This window comes from Plecotus auritus (assembly GCF_963455305.1).
Source record: "Plecotus auritus genome assembly, chromosome: 7".
In the NCBI taxonomy this organism is placed as follows: Eukaryota; Metazoa; Chordata; class Mammalia; order Chiroptera; family Vespertilionidae; genus Plecotus; species Plecotus auritus.
Window position 1 is genome coordinate 91603998 of NC_137774.1, and position 23769 is coordinate 91627766.

The 23769-nt window shown below is 48.2% G+C and overlaps 1 protein-coding gene across 2 annotated transcripts in view; it reads right to left on the minus strand.

Annotated features, from left to right (window-relative positions):
• The window catches only part of HIP1 (huntingtin interacting protein 1), a 143928-nt gene that overhangs the window by 46385 nt on the left and 73774 nt on the right, over positions 1-23769 (minus strand). For both annotated transcript variants that reach the window (XM_080678429.1, XM_080678430.1), the window contains exon 2: positions 1894-1957. In XM_080678429.1, coding sequence (XP_080534555.1) covers positions 1894-1957 — 64 coding nt within the window. The remainder of the gene's footprint in view (positions 1-1893; positions 1958-23769) is intronic.

Sequence of the window (23769 nt, forward strand, 5' to 3'; positions counted from 1 at the left end):
TTGGTCTTGGAGTGATTTCTGAAATAACTTACACTTTCACCTAAAACACAGCCCCTCAGACTACAAGGGAGTAAGAGGAGAGACGGGCAGGACCCCTCCCTTTCGTGCGATGACTCCTTACACGGACTGTGGTACTTTACCTGAGAGCAGTTTGCCGAGACAGAAGGAGTGGAGCTAGCTGGACACTCTTACTTTGAAAGAAGCAAGAAGACCTTTCTGTCTTTCTTTGATCTTATAAGCATTTTAATGTGTGACCCATTATGTGTCAGGAACTGTAAAAGGCACTCAGGGATATAGAGAAAAATAAGAATCAGTCCCCAGCCCTCCAAAAGTAGATGCCATGGTGGTGGTGGGAAGGGGAGTAACCTGTTTGCCAGTTAGTCACCTGGATAAACAGATGTCTGAACAGCATATCTGAAGTCAGAAGCATCAGGTGGCTGCTGCTCTGTATTTATCCACCACTTAGAAACTGAGAATCAAAGAGATGCACAGAATATTAGAGCTGGAACATGAGACCTTTGAAATCTTCTTCAACCAACTCTTTCATGACAGATAAGGGAACCAAGGGCCATGGAGGCCCCACAGGGTCCAGAGCAAGCTAGAGGCGGGATCCTGGACCCTTCCTCCAGCATTCCTTCTTCACCCCAGGTGACCTCCCTGGAGGGGTGTGGCATGGCCCTGCCGCGGGGGCCCTGGTCCTCTCTGTGCCAATTCCCCATCCAGAGGAGCACACTGGCCTACGACAGCTGTCTCTGTCTTACCTCAATCTTGCACCAGACTGATCACAAATCCTTAGCCGGTAGGAGTCAGGACTAGATAATTCTGAGAAAATCAACTCGGTTTTTCTTGGTTTGGTTTTCTTGACTCAGTAAACCAAGGGGACTATGCCCTTCTGGGGCTAAAAGGACAAGATCCAGCTGGCTAACTGTCAGGCAGGCTCCTGGGGTACCAGGGCGCGGTTCTATAGCCCCACCACAGAGCAAAGCCCTAATTCCAACCAAAGTATCTTTCCGCTAAAGAGCAGTACATGCTGTTAGCAACAGTTCCTGGGGGCCTGCCAGCTTTGGCATCTAACCTAGAGTCTCCCCCAGGGGCTGAGGTGCAGGCACCATGACGAGCCCAGGCAAAGAGGAGCTGCCATCCCAGACATAAGCCGAGCCTACACTTGCTCTGCCCAGTGCCCTGCTCTGCCTCTGGCAGCCCCTCCTTCGGCCTCTGAGGACTCGGCCCTTCAGCTCCTGGACTCTATACCTCAGGGGCAGATCTCCAGGGACCCAGAGTGCTGCCTTCACTTCTCTCCAAAGATACCGACCCACGATGGTGGTCTCCCAGGGCCTCTGCTAACTCAGCATGGTGAAACCTTTAAGTCACTGGTTCCCTACACCACCTTGAGGTCCCTGTCTTTTCCCCTTCTGGCTTAGGGTGAACCCCTGCATTAGCTTAAGGCCAACCACTGTAGCTAGGACCTTTGTTTTGCTGTTGAGGTCAGAAAAGGGGGGATGATCATGTCCCCAAAGGGGGTGGTCAGTGTGGCCCTACAGGCAAAGGGCAGGACCTGGAGTGCTTTGACGGCAAGGTGAAAATCCCTCTGGTGCCCTGAGGAAGTAACTTTAAAGGACTTGGCAGTTCTTGAAAGCTGGAGTCCCGGGAGGGGAGTGGGATCTTGGTAAGCTTGAAGGACTGGCCTAGATACCACTTTGGTGCCTTCCACCCTGATGAGCCTCGGTCTCTGGGGCCAGCTGCTGCTAACCCACGCTGCTCAAACCCTGCTGGGACCTGGCCTGTGTGGGGTTCCCTTTCCCACAGCTGAGCACGGACTCCTCACCCTGACCTCAGTACCCATGATTCAACCCCTCTCAGGGTCGGTCTTCCAAGCAACGTCCAAAAGGATATTTCTGGCGTGTTTTTCCTTTACAGCCACTTCCTGCGTATTAATGGCCTTATTGATGCTGACAGTCTGAAAAACAAGAGGGAGGGGAAGGAAAGGGGAGGATGAGATGAATAAGCTTCTGAGAGTGGCTGAGAACCTCCTAGGGGCCACCCCTTTCTCTCCCTCTAATGACTCTTCTATCCTTTCTACAGACCCTTCTGCCGCACTGTCCCAGTGCAGGGCCCCTAGTGGGGGTGGGGGGTGGAGGGCAGAGGTGGGCAGTGCTCCCAGGCCAGCTGGCCCAGGCTGTCCTAAGGCAGCGGGCTTTGCTGCCTGGCATTGGCTGTGCCCAGCTGCTGCGCCTGCCTGCCACTCATTCACTTGGCACAACAGCATGGCAATTAAAGCCTGCACAAAGGGATGCTTTTTCATCCCCCAGGGAAACATTATTTCTCTGGGAGCAGGAAGAAGAGGCACTGAGATCAGGGAGCGACTGTGGCTCAAAAGCATCCACCCGCCCCTCTCTCACCACTAGAACCTTCCACAAGAGCCTCCCCTTGCTGGCCCAGGTCACTCTTGTCTCTTGTTTTTCCACTCTTGGGTAATTTCCAACTTGTAACCAAATTCCCTTTTATTTCCTCACATCAAAGGACATTGAAATATGTACACCTTTCCAGTTTTTTTAAATACCATAACTCTTAATTTAGCAAAGCACATATACATGTGAATATAACTTAAGAAACACATACAGCCCTAACCAGTTTGGCTCAGTGGATAGAGTGTTGGTCTGTGGACTGAAGGGTCCCAGGTTCGATTCCAGTCAAGGGCATGTACCTTGGTTGCGGGCACATCCCCAGAGCGGGGTGTGCAGGAGGCAGCTGATCGATGTTTCCCTCTTATCGATGTTTCTAACTCTCTATCCCTCTCCCTCTCCTTCTCCCTTCCTCTCTGTAAAAAATCAATAAGATATACTTTAAAAAAAAGAAACACTTACAATCATATTATGTAGGCTGTTTTTTTAAGTATAGATTTTCCCTTTTTCTGTTTTGCTTTGCTTCCCTTCCACAGATGTCATTCTACCCCAACCTATGTTAACAACCTGTTATGCATATCACACACACACACATACATACATTCATGCCTACATACCAGAAGAGGTTAATTTTGCCCGTTCTACAAAAATCAGACTGTCACATACAGATTTTCCTACATTTTGCTTTTCTCACTGGAAAATATCTCATGAAAAATTCACCAAGTGGAATGGCAACATTCTAGTTCATTCTTTAAAAAGACAACATCATAGTCCATGGTGTGGGTGGATGTGATTTATACAAGCATTCCCATGTTGGAAGGCAATTTATTTCCAGTTTTTTGTTTTTACACTATAAACCATTGTAGTAAACATTCTTTCACACATATCCTTATTAATTGATGCTTTTATTTCCAAGGGTCAGATTTCTAGGAATGAGATTACTAAGTTTTTCTTTAGTTTTTAAAAAGCTTTGCATTATGGAAAAGTCCAAACACAGAAAAGTATGAAGACCAGTCTAATAAGCCCTCACATCACCAGTTCCCAGAATCAACTGTTACAAACTTTTAGCCAAACATGCTTCTTTATGGATGAGGGATGGCAAAGATTTCCTGTAGAGCCAGTTAGTATGTGAATATTTTAGGCTTTGCAGGCCACATGGTCTCCATTGCAACTGTTCAACTCTGCTGCTGCAGTGCAAAAGCAGCCTAAGTGATACGAAACAAAATGTAACTAAATAAGTGTGGCTGCATTTCAATGAAATTTTATTTAAAAGCCAGGTAGGTGGTCTGGATTTGGCTGTGCTGTAGTGTGTTGACCCTGACTTTATACCATCAGCCACTGATTCCCTTGTTCCCTGGATTATCTGAAGTAAACTCCCAGGAGTTCTATCATTTTAATAGTAGATATTCAGTATGACCCTTTACGAAAAAAAAAAAAAAAAAAAAAAGGACTCTAAAAAATAACCATAACATTATGATCATACCTAAGTCCTTAATATTATCAAATGGTTAGGTGTTGCTCACATTTCCCTACTATATCAAAACAAAAAAGGTTTCTTGCAGTCATTCTAATCAGGATCCAAATAAGGTTGCCACCTTGCTTTCTAAAAAGGCTCTAACAACCCACCTTTCCACTGAACATGTACAAAAGCATCCCCAACAACAACAGGGGTTATTGCTTCTTGTCATTTTGTTTGTCTGATGGATGTAGCGACATTTCATCTCTACTTTTAATTTGTATTTCCTGGACTTATATATCATGATTGTTGATTGCCTTACATAGTTAAGTATGTCCACCTTATCTTTTATAACTTCTCTATTTATTTAAGGCTTTTTCTACCCCGGGTAGACTCTTATATTTTCTTCTAAGTGTTTTATTGTTTGTTTTTTTCACATTTGAGTCTTTATCTGGAAAAAAAATACATATACATACATACATACGTACATATGTACATGTACATATATATGTATATATGGTATAAAATAGGTTATTTCTAGGCTTTACCAAGATACGTTCTTTTATATCTGGTTTATATAATGTTTGGATGTGTTAAGTCCACTATTCCACATGTCTTTTCTCCCTACCAGACTCATCTCTTTAACAGCATAAGCTCTGTTGTGGGTTTAACTGTGTCTCCCCCCCCCCCCCCCCCCTGAAAAGGTATGTTCAAGTCCAAATCCCCAGTACCTATGAACATGATTTCATTTGGAAATAGGGTCTTTGCAGATGTAATTAGTTAAGATGAGGTCATACTGTGTTAGGTGGGCCCGAAATCCAATATGACCAATGTCCTCATAGGCAGGGCATGTGAATATAAAATCATATTGAATGCAAACTGTAATTGAAAAATAAAGTAATAATTTTTAAAGGCTATGTGAAGACACAGGGACACAGAGACGCACAGGGAGAAGACCATGTGAAGCTGTTGGCACCGATTGGAGTGCTGTGTTTATAGGCCAAGGAACACCAGGGATGATTGCAGTCACCAGAAACCAGGAAAGGCACGGAAGGATTCTTCCCTGGAGCCTTCAGAGGGAACATGGCCTTGTTGACACCTTGATTTTGAACTTCTAGCCACCAGAACAGTGAGAGAATATATTTTTGTTGTTTTCAACCACCCTGTTCGTGGTCATTTGTTACGGCAGCCCAGGAGATGAACACAGGGTCCTTTCCCCATCACACGGGGTCCTCCCGAGGACAAGGAGAGTGCAGGTGCTTCCTGCCCTCTTCCCTACAGCACATGATATGGGGCTCTACTGAGAAGGAATCTCATGTGAGATGTTGCAAGAGAGAAGTAAAAACATTTATTCCCCAAATACCTCCCAGTGAAGCAGTTCGTGAGGCAGAGTGCTTCCAGCTTCCTTTTAACAAATCCTTACTTGGACCTTTCTCAGCTTCTGCTTCCAGGACCAACCCAGGCCATTCACTTTCCTTCAGATTTCCTTGGGTGATTTACAGAGGTTTAAACTATGTTCCTCCCCTGGCCCAGGACAAGGAGGGGGTCCTGGCTGCAGTCAGAGCTCTAGGCAAAAGTCACCACCTTTGTTGAGTGCTTAAAGATTGCCTGTATGTAAAATGACAACAAGAGACCCAAATCCAGCGAGGTGCTGAACTGGATGTGGTCAAGTTCTAGGGTGGCTGGTAGAATCAATAGTATAGGCTGAGAGAAAGAAGAGCAAACCCATGCTGGTGGGAAATGCTAGGAACGACGTCAGGGCCCCGAGGGAGGACCTGTGATGGGTGGGATTTAGACTTACTACATATATATTTGTTTACTAGAGGCCCAGTGCACAAAATTCATGCACTGGGGGTCGGGGGTTCCTCAGCCTGGCCTGCGTCCTCTCGCAGCCCAGGAGCCCTCGGGGGATGTCTGACTGATGGCTTAGCGCTGCTATGGAGGTGGGAGGCTCCCGCCACCACCACTGTGCTCACCAGCTGTGAGCCCGGCTTCTGGCTGAGTGGCACTCCCCTGTGGGAGTGCACTGACCACCAGGAGGCAGCTCCTGCGTTGAGCATCTGCCCCCTGGTGGTCAGTGCGCGTCATAGTGACTGGTCGTTCCGCCATTGGGCCAAAACCAGCTCTTCAACATCCCCCAAGGGGTCCCGGATTGCGAGAGGGCGCAGGCCAGGCCGAGGGACCCCACTGGTGCATGATCAGGGCCAGGGAGGGACACGGGAGGTTGGCCAGCTGGGGAGGGACCACTGGAGGGCTCCAGGGCATGTCCAGCCCATCTTGCTCAGTCCCGATTGGCTGGACCCCAACAACAAGCTAACTTACTGGTCAGAGCATCTGACCCCTGGTGGTCAGTGCACGTCATAGTGAGCGGTTGAGTGGCCTTAGCATATCATTAGCATATTACGTTTTGATTGGTTGAATAAATGACTATACACTTAGCATATTAGGCTTTTATTATATAGGACTAGAGGTCCATCACACAAAATTTGTGCACCACGGCGGGGAGGGTCCCCTCAGCCCAGCCTGCACCCTCTCCAATCTGGGACCCCTTGGGGGACATCCCTCTCACAATCCGGGACTGCTGGCTCCTAACTGCTCACCTGCCTGCCTGCCTGATTGCCCCTAACTGCCCCCCCCACCGGCCTGGTCTCCCCCAACTGCCTCCCCCCCACCAGCCTGGTCGCCCCTAACAGTCCCCTCCTGCTGGCCTGGTCGCCCCTCACTGCCTTCCCTACTGGCCTGGTCGCCCCCAACTGTCCCCCCCTGCCGGCCTGGTCGCCCCCAACTGCCCGCCCTGCCAGCCTGACCGCCCCCAATTCCCCCCCTGCCGGCCTGCCTGGTCACCCCTCACAGCCCCCCTGCCAGCCTGGTTGACGCCAACTGACCCCCCTGCCGGCCTGGTCGCCCTTCACTGGCCCCCTTGTTGCCCCTCATTGCCCCCTCTGCCGGCCTGGTCGCCCCACACAGCCTGCTGTTCAGTCGTTTGATCGTCCCTCACTAACCCCCCTGCCAGCCTGGTCGCCCCACGCAGCCTGCTGTTCAGTCATTACAGTGAGGGCATCCTGACCAATTTGCATATTACCCTTTTATTAGTATAGATATTGATCAAGTGTCCAAGCTTGTGGTCATTATAAGCCTTGCTTGTAAAAAAAAAAAAAAAAAGTCCTCAAAATTCCTTTAGGCAACATAAAATACCAAGAGTTTATATCTATAGACTGTGTGTGTGTGTGTGTGTGTCTGAAAATTGGAACTGTTCTGTACTCTAAATGTTTAAGGAGAGAGAAACCCCTTGAAATGGTGATGCTGCTCAGGAAAGACTTCTTAGAGCAGGGGTCCTCAAACTTTTTAAACAGGGGGCCAGTTCACTGTCCCTCAGACCGCTGGAGGGCCGGAATATAGTTTAAAAAAAAAACTATGAACAAATTCCTATGCGCACTGCGGGCCCGGGACGAGTCGGCTGCTAAGCAGGACAGGCAGCGGCACCCGGCGGGCCGGATAAATGTCCTCGGCGGGCCGCATATGGCCCGCGGGCCGTAGTTTGAGGACGCCTGTCTTAGAGGAAGAGAGGGGTAACTTTTCCCAGGTGCCATCCCCTGCAATTTATCTACTTCTTTTATTTTCACTGCATTGCAAACTCAGGAGCCCTTATGATTGCTGCACAGAAAGGCTAAGTGACTTGCCCAAGGTCATACTACTCACTTCTAACCGTGTGGTCGACTAGATCTGCAAGCCCATCCTGAGCCATGGAGGTCAGGGAAGAGGTGGACAGGCCCTCCCGGCAGAGAGCACAACAAGGAAAAGTGCAGAGTGGAAAGGCCTGGAGCAGGCAGGCAGGTGTAGCTGGAGGGCGGCATCTATGCAAGGGAAGAAGAGGGATGAGGCCAGAAAGAGAGGTGCTGCTGAATGTGAAGGCCAGTGTGCTTCCGAGTGGGCAAGGGAAGGCAGAGCAGCTGGAGGAAGATTGGCCAGCAGCAGTGTGAGAGCTGGAGAAGAGGAGGATGGAGCCTGGAGGCAGAGTTGAAGGGGAAGTTCTTAATAGCAGACAGAAGTGAAAGAATAAAGGAAGGCCTCAACCAACATGACAGAAGTGAAAATGTTAAGAACCCTATACTAGGTGGACCATAAAATGAATTTCAATAGGATTGGCCAGTAGCAGCTCCCATTTATAGGGACACAGCAGGGGAAGCATCCAAGATGCTGCAGAGGTTTTGAAACTACACAAGGGAGAGAATAGAAGCAGGTATCTCAGGCTGAGGAGACAATGAGGCCAGGAGGATTGGGGGTGAGACATGGCCATTTTAAAAAGAATGAGGAAGTGAACTAGCCAGTAGCAGTAGTTATAACCATCAAGATTATGCAGCGAATGCATGCTTACTAACAGGCCCTGTGCTAATAAGCATTTTGTACGAATTATCTCATTAAAGTCATACCTGCGTCCTATAAGCAAGCGAGCATTACTACTAGTTAGCTGCATCTTACAGAAAAAGAAATAAGGCTTAGAGAGGCGAAGCAAATTGCCCACAGCCAGTCCCCCAGCCAGTGTGGAGCTGGGACTCAGACCTGCCGTGTGGCCAATGGCTCAGGCACTGGGTCAGGATCCCCACACTAGACACGGTCCTCCATACCACAGAAACAGAATCAGAATCCAAACGATTTCCATACATTGGAAAAGCGGGTTAAACCTCACAAGATGCAGTCCAGTAGGTATAAAGGAAATTTCCTATAGTTAGATCTAAACTCACTGGCACAGGGGAGAAATGCCTCAAAGCAGCAATTGTGAAAACAATTTCAGTGTTTTATTTGGCTACCAACTTGATAGAAGCAACATTTTGGTATGGCTGGTCTAAATGCAAGTCAGAGACTAATGTATGAAAAGGAATATATAGGGTTCAGAATGAGGGGGCGTGTCCAATTCACTATGCAGAGCAATTCACATGTAAAAGTTAAAAATACTAGGCAGTTTTAGGCTTCACAGAGGGGAATTGACAAAGTAGACCACCTCTAAAAAAAGAGTGACCTGAACTGGGATGGATGTGGGACCTGAAGAAAACTTAGAGGAATATCAATATTCTGAAGGGTGGTCATGTGGGAGAGGAATAACTCCAGAGGGTCAATCCTAGACCAATGGGTACACCTACAGGCAGGCCATTTCTGGATAAACTTAAAGGCATCTCATGAAAGACAGACTTCCCCATTATTAGACACATATAGGCAGAAGTGAGGCAACCTCTCCTCAGGGTTACTGCGAAAAAGACTGATTGGCTCTGGCTAGATTAGACTTCTGGGTCCCTTCCAATATTTAGACTCTGTAAAGGCCCTCAGATGATGGAGGGCTTTGGATATCAGGATAGGAAATTGTGACCTGATGGATACTAGGGAGCCACAGAAGGCTCTTGAGCAGGGAAGGGTTCTAATACAAATGCCCCTTCATCCTCCTGAGTTTCAGGAGTTGCTGCTTAGTGCCCTGATGAAAGAAAGTGTGGAACAACTTCCAGGTGGACATTCAGAGTCACAGTCCCCAGCACGAGTTTAGCACACTGACAAAAGGCCTAGCCTAGCACTGGGCTATGGAACAACGTTTCTTCCCAAACCAACAACTATAAGACACCTGCAAGTCTTGCCTGCCCTTGTCAGAACTGCCCCAGACCTTTCTCTTGCAGCTCTGGGTGGCTCACAGGAGCACCCACGTACGGGAGCCAACGTGCCTGAAGTCCTCCAACCCATACTTCCCCAGGAGAGCTCCTGAGAGGCAGTCCAGCCTGAGACCACAGGCCCACTGCCCAAGGTTTCTATGGCAAGGCTTTCTGGGCTCAGAGGCAGGGCTGAGCCTCAGCATCCTGGGCTGGTAAAAGCAAGCTGTGGGCCTGCCGGGCCCTCGGAATGTCAGATACAGGGACGCTTCCAGGGCAGAAGTTCTCGGCTATGGCAAGTTTCCTATACTTACGTTACACTTGGTGCCTGGCATTCCACCCTGTGTGACACACTCCTCCACTTTCTTCTTCATCCCAAATCCTTCCCAGTCTTCCCAGCACAGACCAAATTTTACCTTCCTTCGGACTTACCAGGCCACTCTGACCAATAACTTCCCCGTTTCTTCTTCTTCTTCTTTTTTTTTGAATTCCTATTTCTCTTCATGAGTTTCACACTTAGTATGTTATATTGTCTTCCCTCCCCACCCAGATTAAAATCCCCAGGGCAAAGATTCCCTCAAGGGCCCACAGTTGCTAAGGCAGGGCTAACAGTCTTAATAAATCATTAAGGACTACTTGCTCCCCTCTATAGACTACCAGGTACGTGATTCATGGTCTCTTGAGAAAATCTGCTTCCTTTTCCTCCCCTCCCCAGGCTCGCTCGCTCTGAAAGAAATAATTGGGTTCTGAACTGGGCAACGGCTGGGGGCCCTGCCAGGGCAAAGGGTGGGAAGTGCGGGCTCAATCTCTCACCTCCGGTCTAGGTTAGGGAACATCCTCTGAGAACAGACTGTTTTCCAGATGTCCCTGGGTCACAGGGCCCTGAGGCCATGCAGAGCGCCCCCTGAAAGAGCAGCATTGTGCACCACTTCCTGACCCAGCTGGCCCTGTGTTCCGAGTTGGTTCCGGAGAGCCAATTATCAGCAGGCACCACAGGAAGGGTGGCTTTCTCCCAGGCTCCCCACCGCCCCCTCTGCCAGGCTGCAGCTAATGGAAAACCCGTGGGCCTTGCTTCTTTGGGGAGCAGAGCCTGGGCCTGGCCTGTGGGGTCCAGCTGGGCACTGTCAGGTCACACGCACAGCTCCTGGCAGGGGCCCAGCACTTGGGCTGCCAAGGCCGAGCTGGCTCGCAAAGGTCCCATGGGCAAAGGTTCCATGCCAGGGGCAGGCATAAATGAGGTGCCCAGGTGGGGGTGGCAGGTCTTAAAGCAAGGGACAGAAAGGCCCGTGGCCCACACCAAGCAAAGGAGTATCTGACACCAGAAAGGGCAGAGGGGAAAGAAGAAAGTAAGGTCGAAGGGAGACAGAAGTGAAGAGAGCAGGGGGAAAGAAGGCTTTTCTCAGCAAAGGCATAGCGGCCACCACCAACCGGCCGTGGTGATGACTGTCCCCACGCGCGACACCTTACAGCATTTCTCACCTCCTCAGGTTTGGAAGCTTGAGGTAAACAGACAAGGGAGGTGGTCCCCTTTAATTCCTGCAATTTAGTCTAGGCTCCTTCTCCCACCCCAGCCTGCATTTCCACAAAGGCTTCCAGAGTCCATGAGCCACGCTCAGCCAACATGGGGTTGAAAGAATCTTTTTTTCCCAAGTACCTAATCCTGAGAGAGGGTAGGAAGGGATCCTTGGGCCGTCAGCTCTGTGTGGGGAGGAACAAGAATGGCAATGAGGGAGGGCAGGGTGAGATTCCAGGAAAGAAAAATACAAAAGGCTGCTGTGGCATATCTCAGTAAAGGTGGGGGCAGCTTAATTTCACAGCTGGGACCCCAAGCCTGGGTGAGGCTGAGAGAGTTCTGAAGCAAGCTGAGGTCACATGAGTCTCAGGGAAAGAACAAGTGAAGCACAGCCAGGGTGCCTTCCACATTGAGTGAGACTTCTCTGGTCTTGGCTGTGATACTTAGAGGCTAGTATCTCTTTTTATTTTATTTTATTTTTTTAAATGCTTTATTGTTTAAAAGTATTACATATATCTCCTTTCCCCCCCCATTGACCTCTCCCCAGCCATTCCTATCCCCCAGCACATGCTCTCACTCTCCCCTACCCTCACTGTCTGTGTCCATGGGTTATGCTTATATGCATGCATACAAGTCCTTTGGTTGATCTCTTAACCCCACCCCACCCCACCCCGCTAGTATCTCTTGATCAGAAATGAGGCGTAGTTGTTGTAAATGGATTAGTGGTAACAGCAGCAGCACAGCCTCTGCCTCCTACTAGCCACTGCACGGGCATTTGCTTCTGATCTACCCCTTGGCCCTGGAGGGCAGGGATTGACCCTCTATTCTCTAAGTTAAGTTGCCCAAAGTAGCACAGGCAGCAGCAGGTAGAGCCAGGATTCAAACCCAGGTCCCTGTCCCCAACCGAGCTGCCAGCAGTCCAACACCCTAGTCAACACCATCTGCCTGCCTCACTTTCTACCCCCTGATGCTGGTCCCCAGATCTCTATCTATTTATATTCACTCCTTAGTGATCTCAACCAGGCCCATGGCTTGAAAGCTTAACTTCTGCCAGCACGCCCACCTACCCAAGTATTCCTCTCCCACTCTCCCTAGAAGTCATCCTTGACTGCTGCCTTTGCCTCAGTGCTCCCATCCAACCCATCAGTAAAGCTGTCCTTTCCGCCCCCAAACCCCTCTGCTTCTACTCCTCTCCTCTACCTCTACTCAAGTCCAAACCACTACTATGTCCCCACTGGATCACGGAAACAGCCTCCCAAATGGACTGGCCGGCCCCCAGCTGCTCTCCACCCAGAAGTCAGAATGAGCTTTATAAACCACTCATGAGGTCACACCTGCTCAGAGCCCTCCACCACATGTGGAATGAAGTCTGCATCCCATGAGCTCGTCCACGCATGGGCCTCAACTCCCATTCTCCCTCCTACTCCTTATGCCCAACCATACTGGCTGCCTCTTTGTTCTGCAAATATGTTTTATTCTTTCTCTCTCTGATGCTCCTTTGGCCTGGAATAGTCTTTCCCCCCATTCTTTCCTCCTTCTTCAAGCTGTTCAAATACCACCCCCTAGGCCAGTGGTCGGCAAACCGCGGCTTGCCACTCTGTTGACTAATGAGTTTGCCAACCACTGGACTAGACTAAATGTTACTGTGTAGTTGGAAGCTGTAAGGATTAGGCAATTGTGGCATATTGTGTGCAAAGAGGTAAAGGGTAGTATATGACAGTGGTCGGCAAACTCATTAGTCAACAGAGCGGCAAACCACGGCCGACCACTGCCCTAGGCTGTCTCTAATCTCTCCACCCATGCCCAGTGCTCTTTATCACAGCTCACAACCACCCTGGCTACTTCCTGTAGAGGCCCTTATCGCAACCTGAAATTCCCTTGTTTGTTCATTTGCTTGTCTCCCACTAGACAGTGAGCTCTGTGAGGGCAGGGACCACGGTCCCTGCTGTTCCCCCAGTGCTCACACACTGGGCCTGGCACACAATAGACAGGAATGAAGAAGGGCCTGCTCTGCTCAGTCCTCTCCAAGCAGACTTCCTCATCAGCGCTTGAATCCTTGTCTGCCCCACCCTCCTGCCTGTCCTGTCTTTCCTCAAGTCTCATTTCTTTCTCTTTCCAATTGAAAATCTTACTGATATTTAAGTGTAAGCTACACTAACTGATGACATCTGGCTATTCTTTCTTACACTTTTTTATACTTAGTAGGCTCCATATAATTAAATACTATGACTCATTTACATGTTTTTATAAAAGGTATTTGTCATGGACTGAACTGTGTGTCCCCCAAATCGTATGTTGAAGCCCCATCCCTAACATGATGGTATTTGGAGATGGGGCTTTGGGGAGGTGCTTAGGTTTAGGATTAGATGAGGTAATGAGGACAGGGCCCTCATGACAAGATTAGGGCCCTTATAGAAAGAGACACCAGAAGGGGCTTGCTTCCCTCTCCCCCTCCCCCCGCCTCAAGAAGGTGGCCATTTAAAAGTCACGAACAGCGCCCGCCCTCAGTGGGGATCTGAATTGGCCATCTCCTTGATCTTGGACTTCTCAGCCTCCACAACTGTGAGAAATAAATTGCTGTTGTTTAAGCCACCCAGCCTATGGTATTCTATTATTAGTATTTTGTGTGTACTTTCTGCTGGGGACTACTGAAATTAGTATCACATCTCCCCCTTTCGTCTCACCCCAAAGCCATCAACCATTCTCTGGCTTCTGGATAGTGGCTATTAACCAAACTGTCTGGATCACACATCTTTCAAAGGGTTTAGCAAAAAGAAAGGCACCATTCTGCAGTCTGATAATCCAGTAGAGAAGATGGAGTAAGAAAACTGAGATGAAAAAAATGTCAATCAGCAAGGTGTACGATCCTGTGTTGGGAGGAGAGTGTGGGGGTTATTTCTCTCAGGGAAGAAAGTGTTTCAGTTTGGAGGGAGCTGCCAACTATGTCAAACCCTGCTGAAGGAGCAGGAGAGATGAGGACTGAGAATTATCCACTGCATATGGCGAGGATGTCATTGGTGACGTGGGCAAGAGCTGCTCCAGGTGAATGATGGTGGAGGCAAAAGGCTGTGTGGGGAGGGGTAAGAGAGAAGGGAGGAGAGGAGTGGGAGACAGTCTAGACAGAATGGATGTCCCTTCCCTCCCAGGCCTGGGGCTCAGTGGTGGAGCTCTTAGGGCCATGATCAGCTCCACATCTTTCTCCTTCCCTCTAGGACCCCCCACCAGTGTCCCCACTTAGAATCACAGCTCCGTGGCTGGTTCTCCTTCCCCAGACAGGGTCAGATAGACAAGGAGTACAGACAGGCATGGGATCTTTCCAGATTGGGAGCAGAGGGCTGTCTCTTTCGCCAGAGACAAATTATCTTTCCGTCTCTGAAAATGATCTAGGATGCTCTTCAATCCCTAGAAAAGCGTTCTCCCTACTTTTCAACAAGACCTCTCTCCCACCTGCCCCCTCACTCCCAGTCCTGAGGCTCTTTTTATTCTGTGGGGGACAAAGTGGGGGAGCCGAGCGAGCAGCCTCCTTCCTGAACCGGTCCTCCACACACTTTCCAGCCTCTGAGAGGCCTTCTGGGGTCAACCCCATTCCCACGCTGTCATGCACCCCTCACGCTAGTTTTCTCTGCCACTATGTGGAAGACACATCCCTTTCCCCCACCAGCTCCATACTCCCAAAGCTCTCCAGGATTTTTACTACAGACACCGAATCAGATCATTTGGCGTGGGGCAACTGATTACAGAAAGACGGACCCCATTGTGATCCCTCCTGACCTGTAGAAGCCAACAAGCTTAGTCTCTCTGGCATCTCCATGGCCCAGTCTCACTGTCCTCAATTATCATTATAGCTGCCTAAGAGTCCCCTTTAGCCAGGTCATCCTGTCACATCCTTAGGCAAAGAACACAGTAACCCCTGTACTTTTGTCTCCACCTAAACTCCCATGCCCATGTCACCCACTGACTTGAGCAGCCCATTTTCTCATGTGAGTCTTGCAGCCACTCCTTTTCTCCGCATACTGGCTGCCTCTTCCCACATGAGAACCTTTATGGCATCCCTCAGGGGCCCAAGGAGGCCTTCCAAAGGGCCTATGGATACTTAGGCCTAGAGATACTTAGATACCAGGTCTCAGGGAAAAGGAGAAGCCAGCCCCTCTCCCTTCTCTCCCGCCTGCAGGGGGCCATGGCTTCAGAAAGGCACGCCCTCCCCTACAGTTCTGCTTCTTTTCACAGAGGAAGCTCAGTTCTGCTTCCCTAGGAACCGGAACTGCAATGCCAAGTTCACAGGTCTTGCACTGAGAACTCTTTAGGGTTACTTTGTGGCAAGTCATTCTGCCTAGAAAGTCAGGCCTTGGGCAGGCCTTTCGAAATGTCCTTGCCTATCAGATTCACAGCTGGCCTCCAAGAGTGAAACCCTGTGCTGTCTTTGCCCACAATACCAGCATTGCTTAACTTCCTCTCCTCCCCTCTACCATGTCCTCCACCACTCTCCACCTCCCAGATTCTTAACTGTGAGGTGAGTTTTGTCTCTTCTCTGCCTCACTGAAAGACAGGAGGTCCCTACGCACAGGAAACACCCATTCTCAGGCTCTGTGCCTCTCCCAAAGCCCTACTCCTGAGAGTGTCTCCATCTGTCAAATGAATGAGTCAGGAAGCACTTGTCATAGCCACATAACACCAAGGCCTGCCACTCCTCCCTCCCAAACATCCTGCAGATCTCTTTTTGTTCTATTTGTACAGCAAATACCCTCATCTTACACCCATATTACTGTATGTAACTGGCCCTTTATCTCTCACCACAATTGACCCCAAATAAAGCAGCAAGAATAACTTTCCTCATGAGTTCTCCCAGCAGAGAAATCTAGTGGCTCCTGACCTTGTGAATTCCACTCTCCAATATAGCTTCAGCGCCACCCCTCTAAATACTTCAGCTGCTTTTCTCGCTGCAGATGGTGGTCTTCACACAACTGCGATCCATTTTCATGGGATGCAGTTTATAGATAGAATCCCTTTTTACACAAGGGGGTGGCTCTGTGAAGGTATCTTATGTGACTCTAGCGAATAATTCTGTAATGTAAACATTCCCCAAATACGGGTTGGGCTCATTCAAATGTGTAAATACCAGGTTTGAATAATAATGACAACAGAATTTCTCATTTTGTTTAGCCCTTCACAATCTTCAAAGAGCTTTCATAGGTACTGTCTTCCTGATGCTGAAAACCTTGTGAGGGAGGCAGGGCATATTTAAACAAGTGAGCTCAGAGAAGTCAGACACACAGAGGCTGGTACCTGCCTTTCTCAGTTGGGCATACATTCTACATCCTACTATTTAGATGGCTACAAGTGGACTCTCAGCCAAAACCAACTTGTTTCCTAAACCTCTTCCCTGACCTCAACACATTGGTTGTCTTAAAGGCAGATTTCTCTGTGCCTCATAAAATGTCCAACCTGCCCTACTAGCAGATGCTACATACAATCTTTCGGTCTAGTGAGAACCAAAAAGGAGAATGTTTTTCAGAAAATCTAGAGTGGGTACATAAATGAGACCCGACCTCAGGCCAAACAACCTCTAACAAGTCAGCCTTCTATTGTCAAGAAGCAGGATCTGGTCTTAGTTACTCGCATGCGTTCCACTGAACCCTTAATCCCAGTTGTGTTCTCTCGAGGGGTCCATCCCAGTTTGAAGGAAAACAGATTGTGTGATAGGACTGGGAAGCCCAAGTTCATTACAGGCACACTCTGGAGAGCACCTGAACAAACTCCATGAGGTAGTGGCCACAGGATCTTGCTCTCATCTAAGAAATCAGCATGGTGGGTGATGTTACTCAGAGGGGAATCTGAGCCCGGAACGCAAACCCCCAGACAAATCATCCAGTTCTGTATCAGTCTGTGGTCAAATTCCCATCAGCCACCGGCAAAGCTCCAAAGGGAGGCTCGACCAGTCTCATCACTTCTGCAAGTGTAGGCTCAGATGTGGGAAGGGTGAACAGGACATGTTGCCTCTTTGGCCAGTGGTTCTCAAACCTGGTTATGCATGAATATCACCTGAGCACCTAGCCCTGTACCGCAGCAGCATTCACACACTCCTAACAGATTCCTTTGCCCACCCCCAGATTGGAAAGGAGCCACTGCTCACTGCACTCTATCTGGCAGTGTTACAGAACACTCTATGTCAGAGTCTAAGAAAAAACTCAGCTATAGGAAAAGCAGGAATGAAGAGGGGAACGAATGAGAGAAAGGGAATAAAACAGTAGATAAATGGAAAATGAAGAGATTTTCTCAGCTTGGACCAGCAAACCTTGATATAAGTAAATATAAACTTGGGGTGAAGTGGTATGAGTTGGCACTAAGGCCAAATTAGGAGATTGCTACTCATTTTATAAAAGAATTTGGCACCAGATTCCTTTAAATAGCAACATGCACTAGTACATTTAAAATGGGATTCCGTTTATAGAAGTGTGGTTTATACAAAACCACATCTGTTATACCAGCTCAGAAAAATAGCTCTCCTCCTGGCTAACTATAGAACTGGTCCAGTATAGATGGTCATCTATTTTCTTCTTAATGATACCCAGCCCTGCTCCCTGTCATCTATTTCTATGTTTAATAGATTCTTTTATATATCCTATATAATAAAGAGCTAATATGCTAATTAGATGGAACAGCAGAATGACCGTCCAGATGACCTTCTGGACGAAGCCGGGGCTGCGAGGGACAGGGGCCAGCCAAAGCAACTGAGGCTGCGAGAGTCAAGTCCCTTGCATGAATTTTGTGCATCGGGCCTCTAATACATACATATATATATATATATATATATATATATATATATATATATATATATATATATATATATTTCAGAGAGGAAGGGAGAGGGAGAGAGAGAAACATCAATGATGAGAGAATCACTGGTTGGCTGCCTCCTGCATGCCCCCTACTGGGGATTGAACCCACAACCCAGGCATGTGCCCTTGACCGGAATCGAACCCAGGACCCTTCAGTCCGCAGGCCGATGCTGTATCCACTGAGCTAAACCAGCTAGGGCTTAATAGATTCTTAAGGGCCACTCAGATTTCTTTTGGTCTTCCCTAAACTCAGGGAACACTGCTTTGAGTTCTTTTCATAGTCACTTATTCATTTAACATATATTTGTTGAAGACCTATCATGTGCTGGACACTACTCTAAGAATAGAGCTGTAAACAAAAAACAATGCATCTGGCACCATGGATCTTTTATTCTAGGGGGAGAGTGAAAGTAAACAAATGAGTAAAATACAGGGTGGGGCAAAAGTTGTTCATATGGAAAATAATACAATAATTAATAAACAATAATAAACTGTGTTTTGCATACTCAGGCCTGTAAACCTAACTAAAGCCCAAGCCTATATGTATAGTTGGTAAGATGGCAATAGGTGCTATGGAAGACAAATAAGGCCCACTGTGGGGCTGGGCTTACTGAGCTGGTGGTATAACCCAATACAGGCTCATCGGGGAAGGTAACAAAGGAACACATCTGAAAGTGATGAGGAAGCAAGCTGGCAGACGAGAGTTCCAGGAACAGTCCACCTGGCAGGTCCAGGAACAGCTAGAACTTAAGTGTGGCTGGAGCCAGGAGGTCTGAGATGAGAGGGGCCGAATCACAAAGGGCTCGTGGACCACTGTAAAGGCCAGTCTTTGTTATGAGTGGGACAGAAACCACTGGGAGATTTTGAGCAAAGGGGTGACACAACCTGATTCACTTTTTAAAGAGGGTCCCTCTGGCAGCTATGCTGAGAAGAGACTGCAGGGACCGGTGTGGAAGCAGGGAGGACAATGAAGATGCTGCTGCATTAATTCAGGCCAGAGATGCTGGTAGATCAGGCTAGTCGCAGTGGGGGTGCCGAGATGTGGTCGATATATTTTGAAGGTAGAGCTCACAGGACTTGCTGCTGATATGGACGTGGTGTGTGAGGGAAGAGTCAATGATGACAGCATGGTAATTTGCCAGAGCAACTAGAGGGACTGAGTTGCCATTAACAAGGTGGAGAGAACCATGGAAGGAGTAGATATGGGGCGGGACAGACAGGAGCTTGTTTTCAGACATGTCAAATGTGCGATGCCTATGAGATATCCAAATGGAGCCATGAAAGAGCAGTGGGATAGGCAAGCTTGGAATTCGAAAGAAGGTTCGAGCTGGACCTAGCAGTATGGCAGCCATCAGGATATAGAGATGAGGTTTAAGAAGGGTAAGTTCACCAAGGAGTAAGTGCGGATGGGAATCTGGAAGCAGCCCAAGGACACCCAACATCCACGAAAGAGAAATAATGAGTAGTGAAAACAGGAAAGAAATAGCCCATGAGGTAGGAGGAAACCAGGCGAGTATGGCACATGAAGAAATTAATTTCACCTGGAAGTAATAGACTACGTTAAATGCTGCCAACAGATCAAGCAAGATAAGAGCTGGAAACTGACCGTCAGACTGAACATCGGGGTGACCTTTACCAGGGCTTTCTGGTAGAGAAGCGGGGAGGACCTGCTGGGGGATTCATGAGAGAAAGGGAAGGAGGGGCCCTGGAGGCAGCAAGGCAGTAAGGAGGCAGGAAAAGCAGAAGGCGAGGTCCAGGTTTTTTTGCTTTAAATTTTATTTTATTTATTTATTTATTTATTTTAAATATATTTTATTGATATTTTACAGCGTGGAAGGGAGAGGGATAGAGAGCTAGAAACATCGATGAGAGAGAAACATCGATCAGCTGCCTCCTGCACACACCCCACTGGGGATGTGCCCGCAACCAAGGTACATGCCCTTGACCGGAATCGAACCCGGGACCCTTCAGTCCGCAGGCCGACGCTCTATCTACTGAGCCAAACCGGTTTCGGCCTGCTTTAAATTTTAAAACAAGGAAAAATGGTAACTTGTTTGTATTTTTGTATGGGGAGAGAAAGGAGAATTGCTGGAATGGGGAAGGGATCTAGTGCACAACAGGAGGCAGCCACCCTATTAGAAATAACAGGCCAGGTCACCGGGTATGGACCCAGGTGCAGGCAGGCGTGTGAGCTTTCTCGGGGTTGCGTCTCATCTCATTTCACAGGAAAAAGGTCATGGGCTGAGAGTGAGGACAGGGAGGAGGGAGCACAAAGTATCGTCTAGGAAAGTGGTGGGCTGCACAGACCAGGGGATGCACAGGCCTGCCAGGGAGCAGCGCTAAAGGCCCATCCCACTGCAACCTGAAGAAAGAAATTAAACCAGACCTCTGCCTCCTCTTCCAGGACAATTCTCCTCATCCCTTTCACTTTTCCTCACACCAGCCCTTCTTTTCTCATTGCCTTTCCAGCTTTAAAACTAATTGGGTCTTGATGGAATCAATACTCAGATATACTTGGTCACTTTGGTGTCCTTCTTCAATGAGGCCTTTCAGGAAGGAGAGATGGAACTGATGGTGCTTCCTCTGGAAAGATAGGCCCAGGAGCTTGGCAATAGGTGTGTGTGGGTGGGTGGGGGTGTGTGTGTGTGTGTGTGTGTGTGTGTGTGTGTGTGTGTGTGTGTGTGTGTTGGGGGAAGCAGAGGAAGTATAAGGCAAAATATCCAGACTCCCTCTCAGTTCTTCTCTCAACTTCCTCCCCCATCGCCACCCCCACCCTGCCATCCCCCTTCCTTTTGGGTCTCAATTTCCTTATCTAAAACAGACTGAATAGTCTCCACCTCACTGTGTTCAGGCTCTCATTCTCTAATTCAATTAACTTCTCCTGGACTGTAATAGATCCCAGATTCATTTGCACACATTATTTCATTTAACCCTTACAGTAATGCTGGGAGTTGCTAATCCGCTGACAAGATGGGGAAACAGACTTGGAAGGGTTAAGTGACCTGCCCACCTAGTTGGGATGCCTGGCTAGCTAGGTGACTCAGCTAGTAAGCAGCAGAGCCAGGATATCAACCAAGATCTCACTCCAGGTTCAGGCCCATCAGTCACATTTATCCTTCCAGGTTTGAGGTAATTCAGGCTCACTTCCACTGAGAGAACACTCAGGCCAACATCAAGCCTAGGGGTCCAGCAACTGAAGTCCTTATTAACCCACAACAAAAGCACAGGCCTCACTGATCTCAGATCAGGGCCAAAGAGAAGAGAGTGGATGAGTGGTGCAAGGTCTGGTCACACTCAGGAGGCCAAGGAATGCCCCAGCTGGCAGGCAGGAGCTCTGATGGATACTTCCAGCTCCAGGCACAGGAAATAATAACAAGCGAAGAAGGATATGCTAAACAGTTTTCTACAGTGGAGAAAAGGGTGGTTGCTAATTCCAGAGGTGGATTTCATCATCAGCTGCATGGCTGTGATGAACTTCCTCAGAAAGCAGAGCAGCCAGGAACTCTCAGTTCCGTTTCTCGGGGGTGAAGGAGAGCCCTTCCTTAGCGGAAGAGCCATGAGATTCAAGAGAAGTGTAGGGTGTGGACAGTCACCCAAAGTGCCCAGGCAGAATGAACCCCCACTGACCATCCAGGCCTGATATTTCCCTTGTCCCTGGGCTACCAGCTCCTGTTGGCCACACATGGCCAGCCCTCTGTTTCTAAAGCACAGCTCCAGTCACATCAGACATGTCCAAGGGTTCACCCACACCTTGGCTTCATTCCACCCCTATAACCCAGATTAATCACCCTCCTCAATCCATCTCCATTTATGTAAGTCCTGCCATTAATTAGTCAGTCATGATTTTATTCATTCACTAAATTCACCCACCAAACATATATTGAGTATAGTATGTGTCAAGTGCATTGCCAAGTCAACTCACAGGGAAGTAAGACCTAAGTCCTGGTTTTAAGGAGGACAGTCTAGATGGGGGAAAGATGGTGACACTGTGAACACTGATAGTTAGAGGAGAGACACTGGTGGGTACAGTGTGCAGGCAGCCTGGACACAGGTATCTGACCAAGGCTGAAGGGTCGTGTATGGCTACCCTTCCCTGGAGGAAAGACATCCAACTCGATGAGCTAGCTTGGAGAAGGGGCATGGAGGGGCCTCACCAAGGAACAGAAGTGGGGCCAGCGCACAATGTGGGAACTGGCCAGCAGTTCGTATTGCTGGAGTGTGAAAAGGCAAAAAGAATGCAGGAATCAGAGAGCCCAGTTTGCAGAGTTATAGAGCAACAGAAAAGAGAACCATCCAAGCAACCTTCCCTTGAATCATGCACCACGCACCACTCTGCTCAAAACACACCAATAAAAAGAATCCTTTTTTAAAAATTTGATTGATTTGAGAGAGAGAGAGAGAGAGAGAGAGAGAGAGAGAGATATTGATTGGTTGTTCTACTTATGCATTCATTGGTTGATTCTTGTATGTGCCCTGTCTGGGAATAGAACCCACAAACTTGTCGTATCAGGACAACTCTAACTAACCGAGCTACTTGACCAGGGGACATTAAGAAAAATTCTTAAAAGCCAAAACCTTAAAGTGTAAAGCAGTTAATGGATAGATGCTCTTAGATGTGTATACAAGGACATCACTTCAACAGTGGAAAATGGATACAGCCTGGATGGTGTGGCTCGGTGGTTGAGCGTTGACCCAGGAACCAAGAGGTCCCGGTTTGATTCCCGGTTGGGCACATGACCGGGTTGTGGGCTTGATCCCCAGTGGAGGGCCTGCAGATTGTTGTTTCTCTCTCCTGGATGCTTCCATCTCTATCCCTCTCCCTTCCTCTCTCTCTCTAAAAAAAAAAAATCAATAAAAACATATTTAAAAGAAAATGGATACAGCTAAAAGTCTATTGATAGGGTGTGATTGCAATGAAATGATACATTTCAACTCACTTGGATATATGGTAGTTAATTGCTTAACAGTTACTGAATGCTAGCCATGGGTTAGGCACGGGTCTATGCACTTGACATACATACTAACTCCTGTACCCCCACAACAATCCTATGTAGAGGGTATTGTGACTCCCCCACTATACAAGGAAGAAAGCCCACAGGAGGAGCTTCAGTAACTTGTCCAGGTAAGAGGTGGAGATAGAATTTGAACCCCAGAATGCAGGCCCTTCACCACTCTGTTCCTAGACCTACGGCATAGTATAAGCTAAAATAAACATCTATAAACTGTAATTTGGTATGGCTATATTTTGTTTAAATATGTGTATATTTGTCTATGTATGTATGCTTGTATTTGGTTGAATCAAATGAGAATGTGTTCATTTTTGACTTGTAAAAACAGCAACTGCCGTTCAACCCAGCAGAAAAGTCCATAAGGATCTATACCAAATTGTTAGCGGTAGTTTGGGATGGTGAGAATATGCCTGATCTTTATTTCTTTACACTTTTTCACATTTTCTGAAAAATAACACGGGATTACCTGTTTCCTCATCACAGCTGCCAATCACCACAGCTACGAGATATTTACTTATAACCAAAGTGCAGGAGCCCCAGTGTCCCTGAGCTACAGCATCAGAGGCCAGAGCACTCATGGCTGTCTCCCCGCAGGAGCTGAGAAGCCCAAGTGTGGTCAAAAGCTGCCATAAGAAGAGCCCAGCTGTTGACCTCTCTGAGCCTCAGTTTCTTCACCTGCAACGTGAGAGGAGGAATCACACTTTTCTGATAATTGGATTAAACCTAATGCTGCATACCCCATGAACCAAAGTGCTCTGTTGTCCCACCCTCATTCTAGCTGATGTGACCTGGGTATGGATGAGAGGGCCTCCTAAAGTGTTGATGACACCAAGTCCCCCCAGGACCATGCCCAGAGAACTGCTTAGTTGACACTCAGTTCCTTTAATGGAGATTCATTGGAAATAAGAGGCAGCATCTTCCCT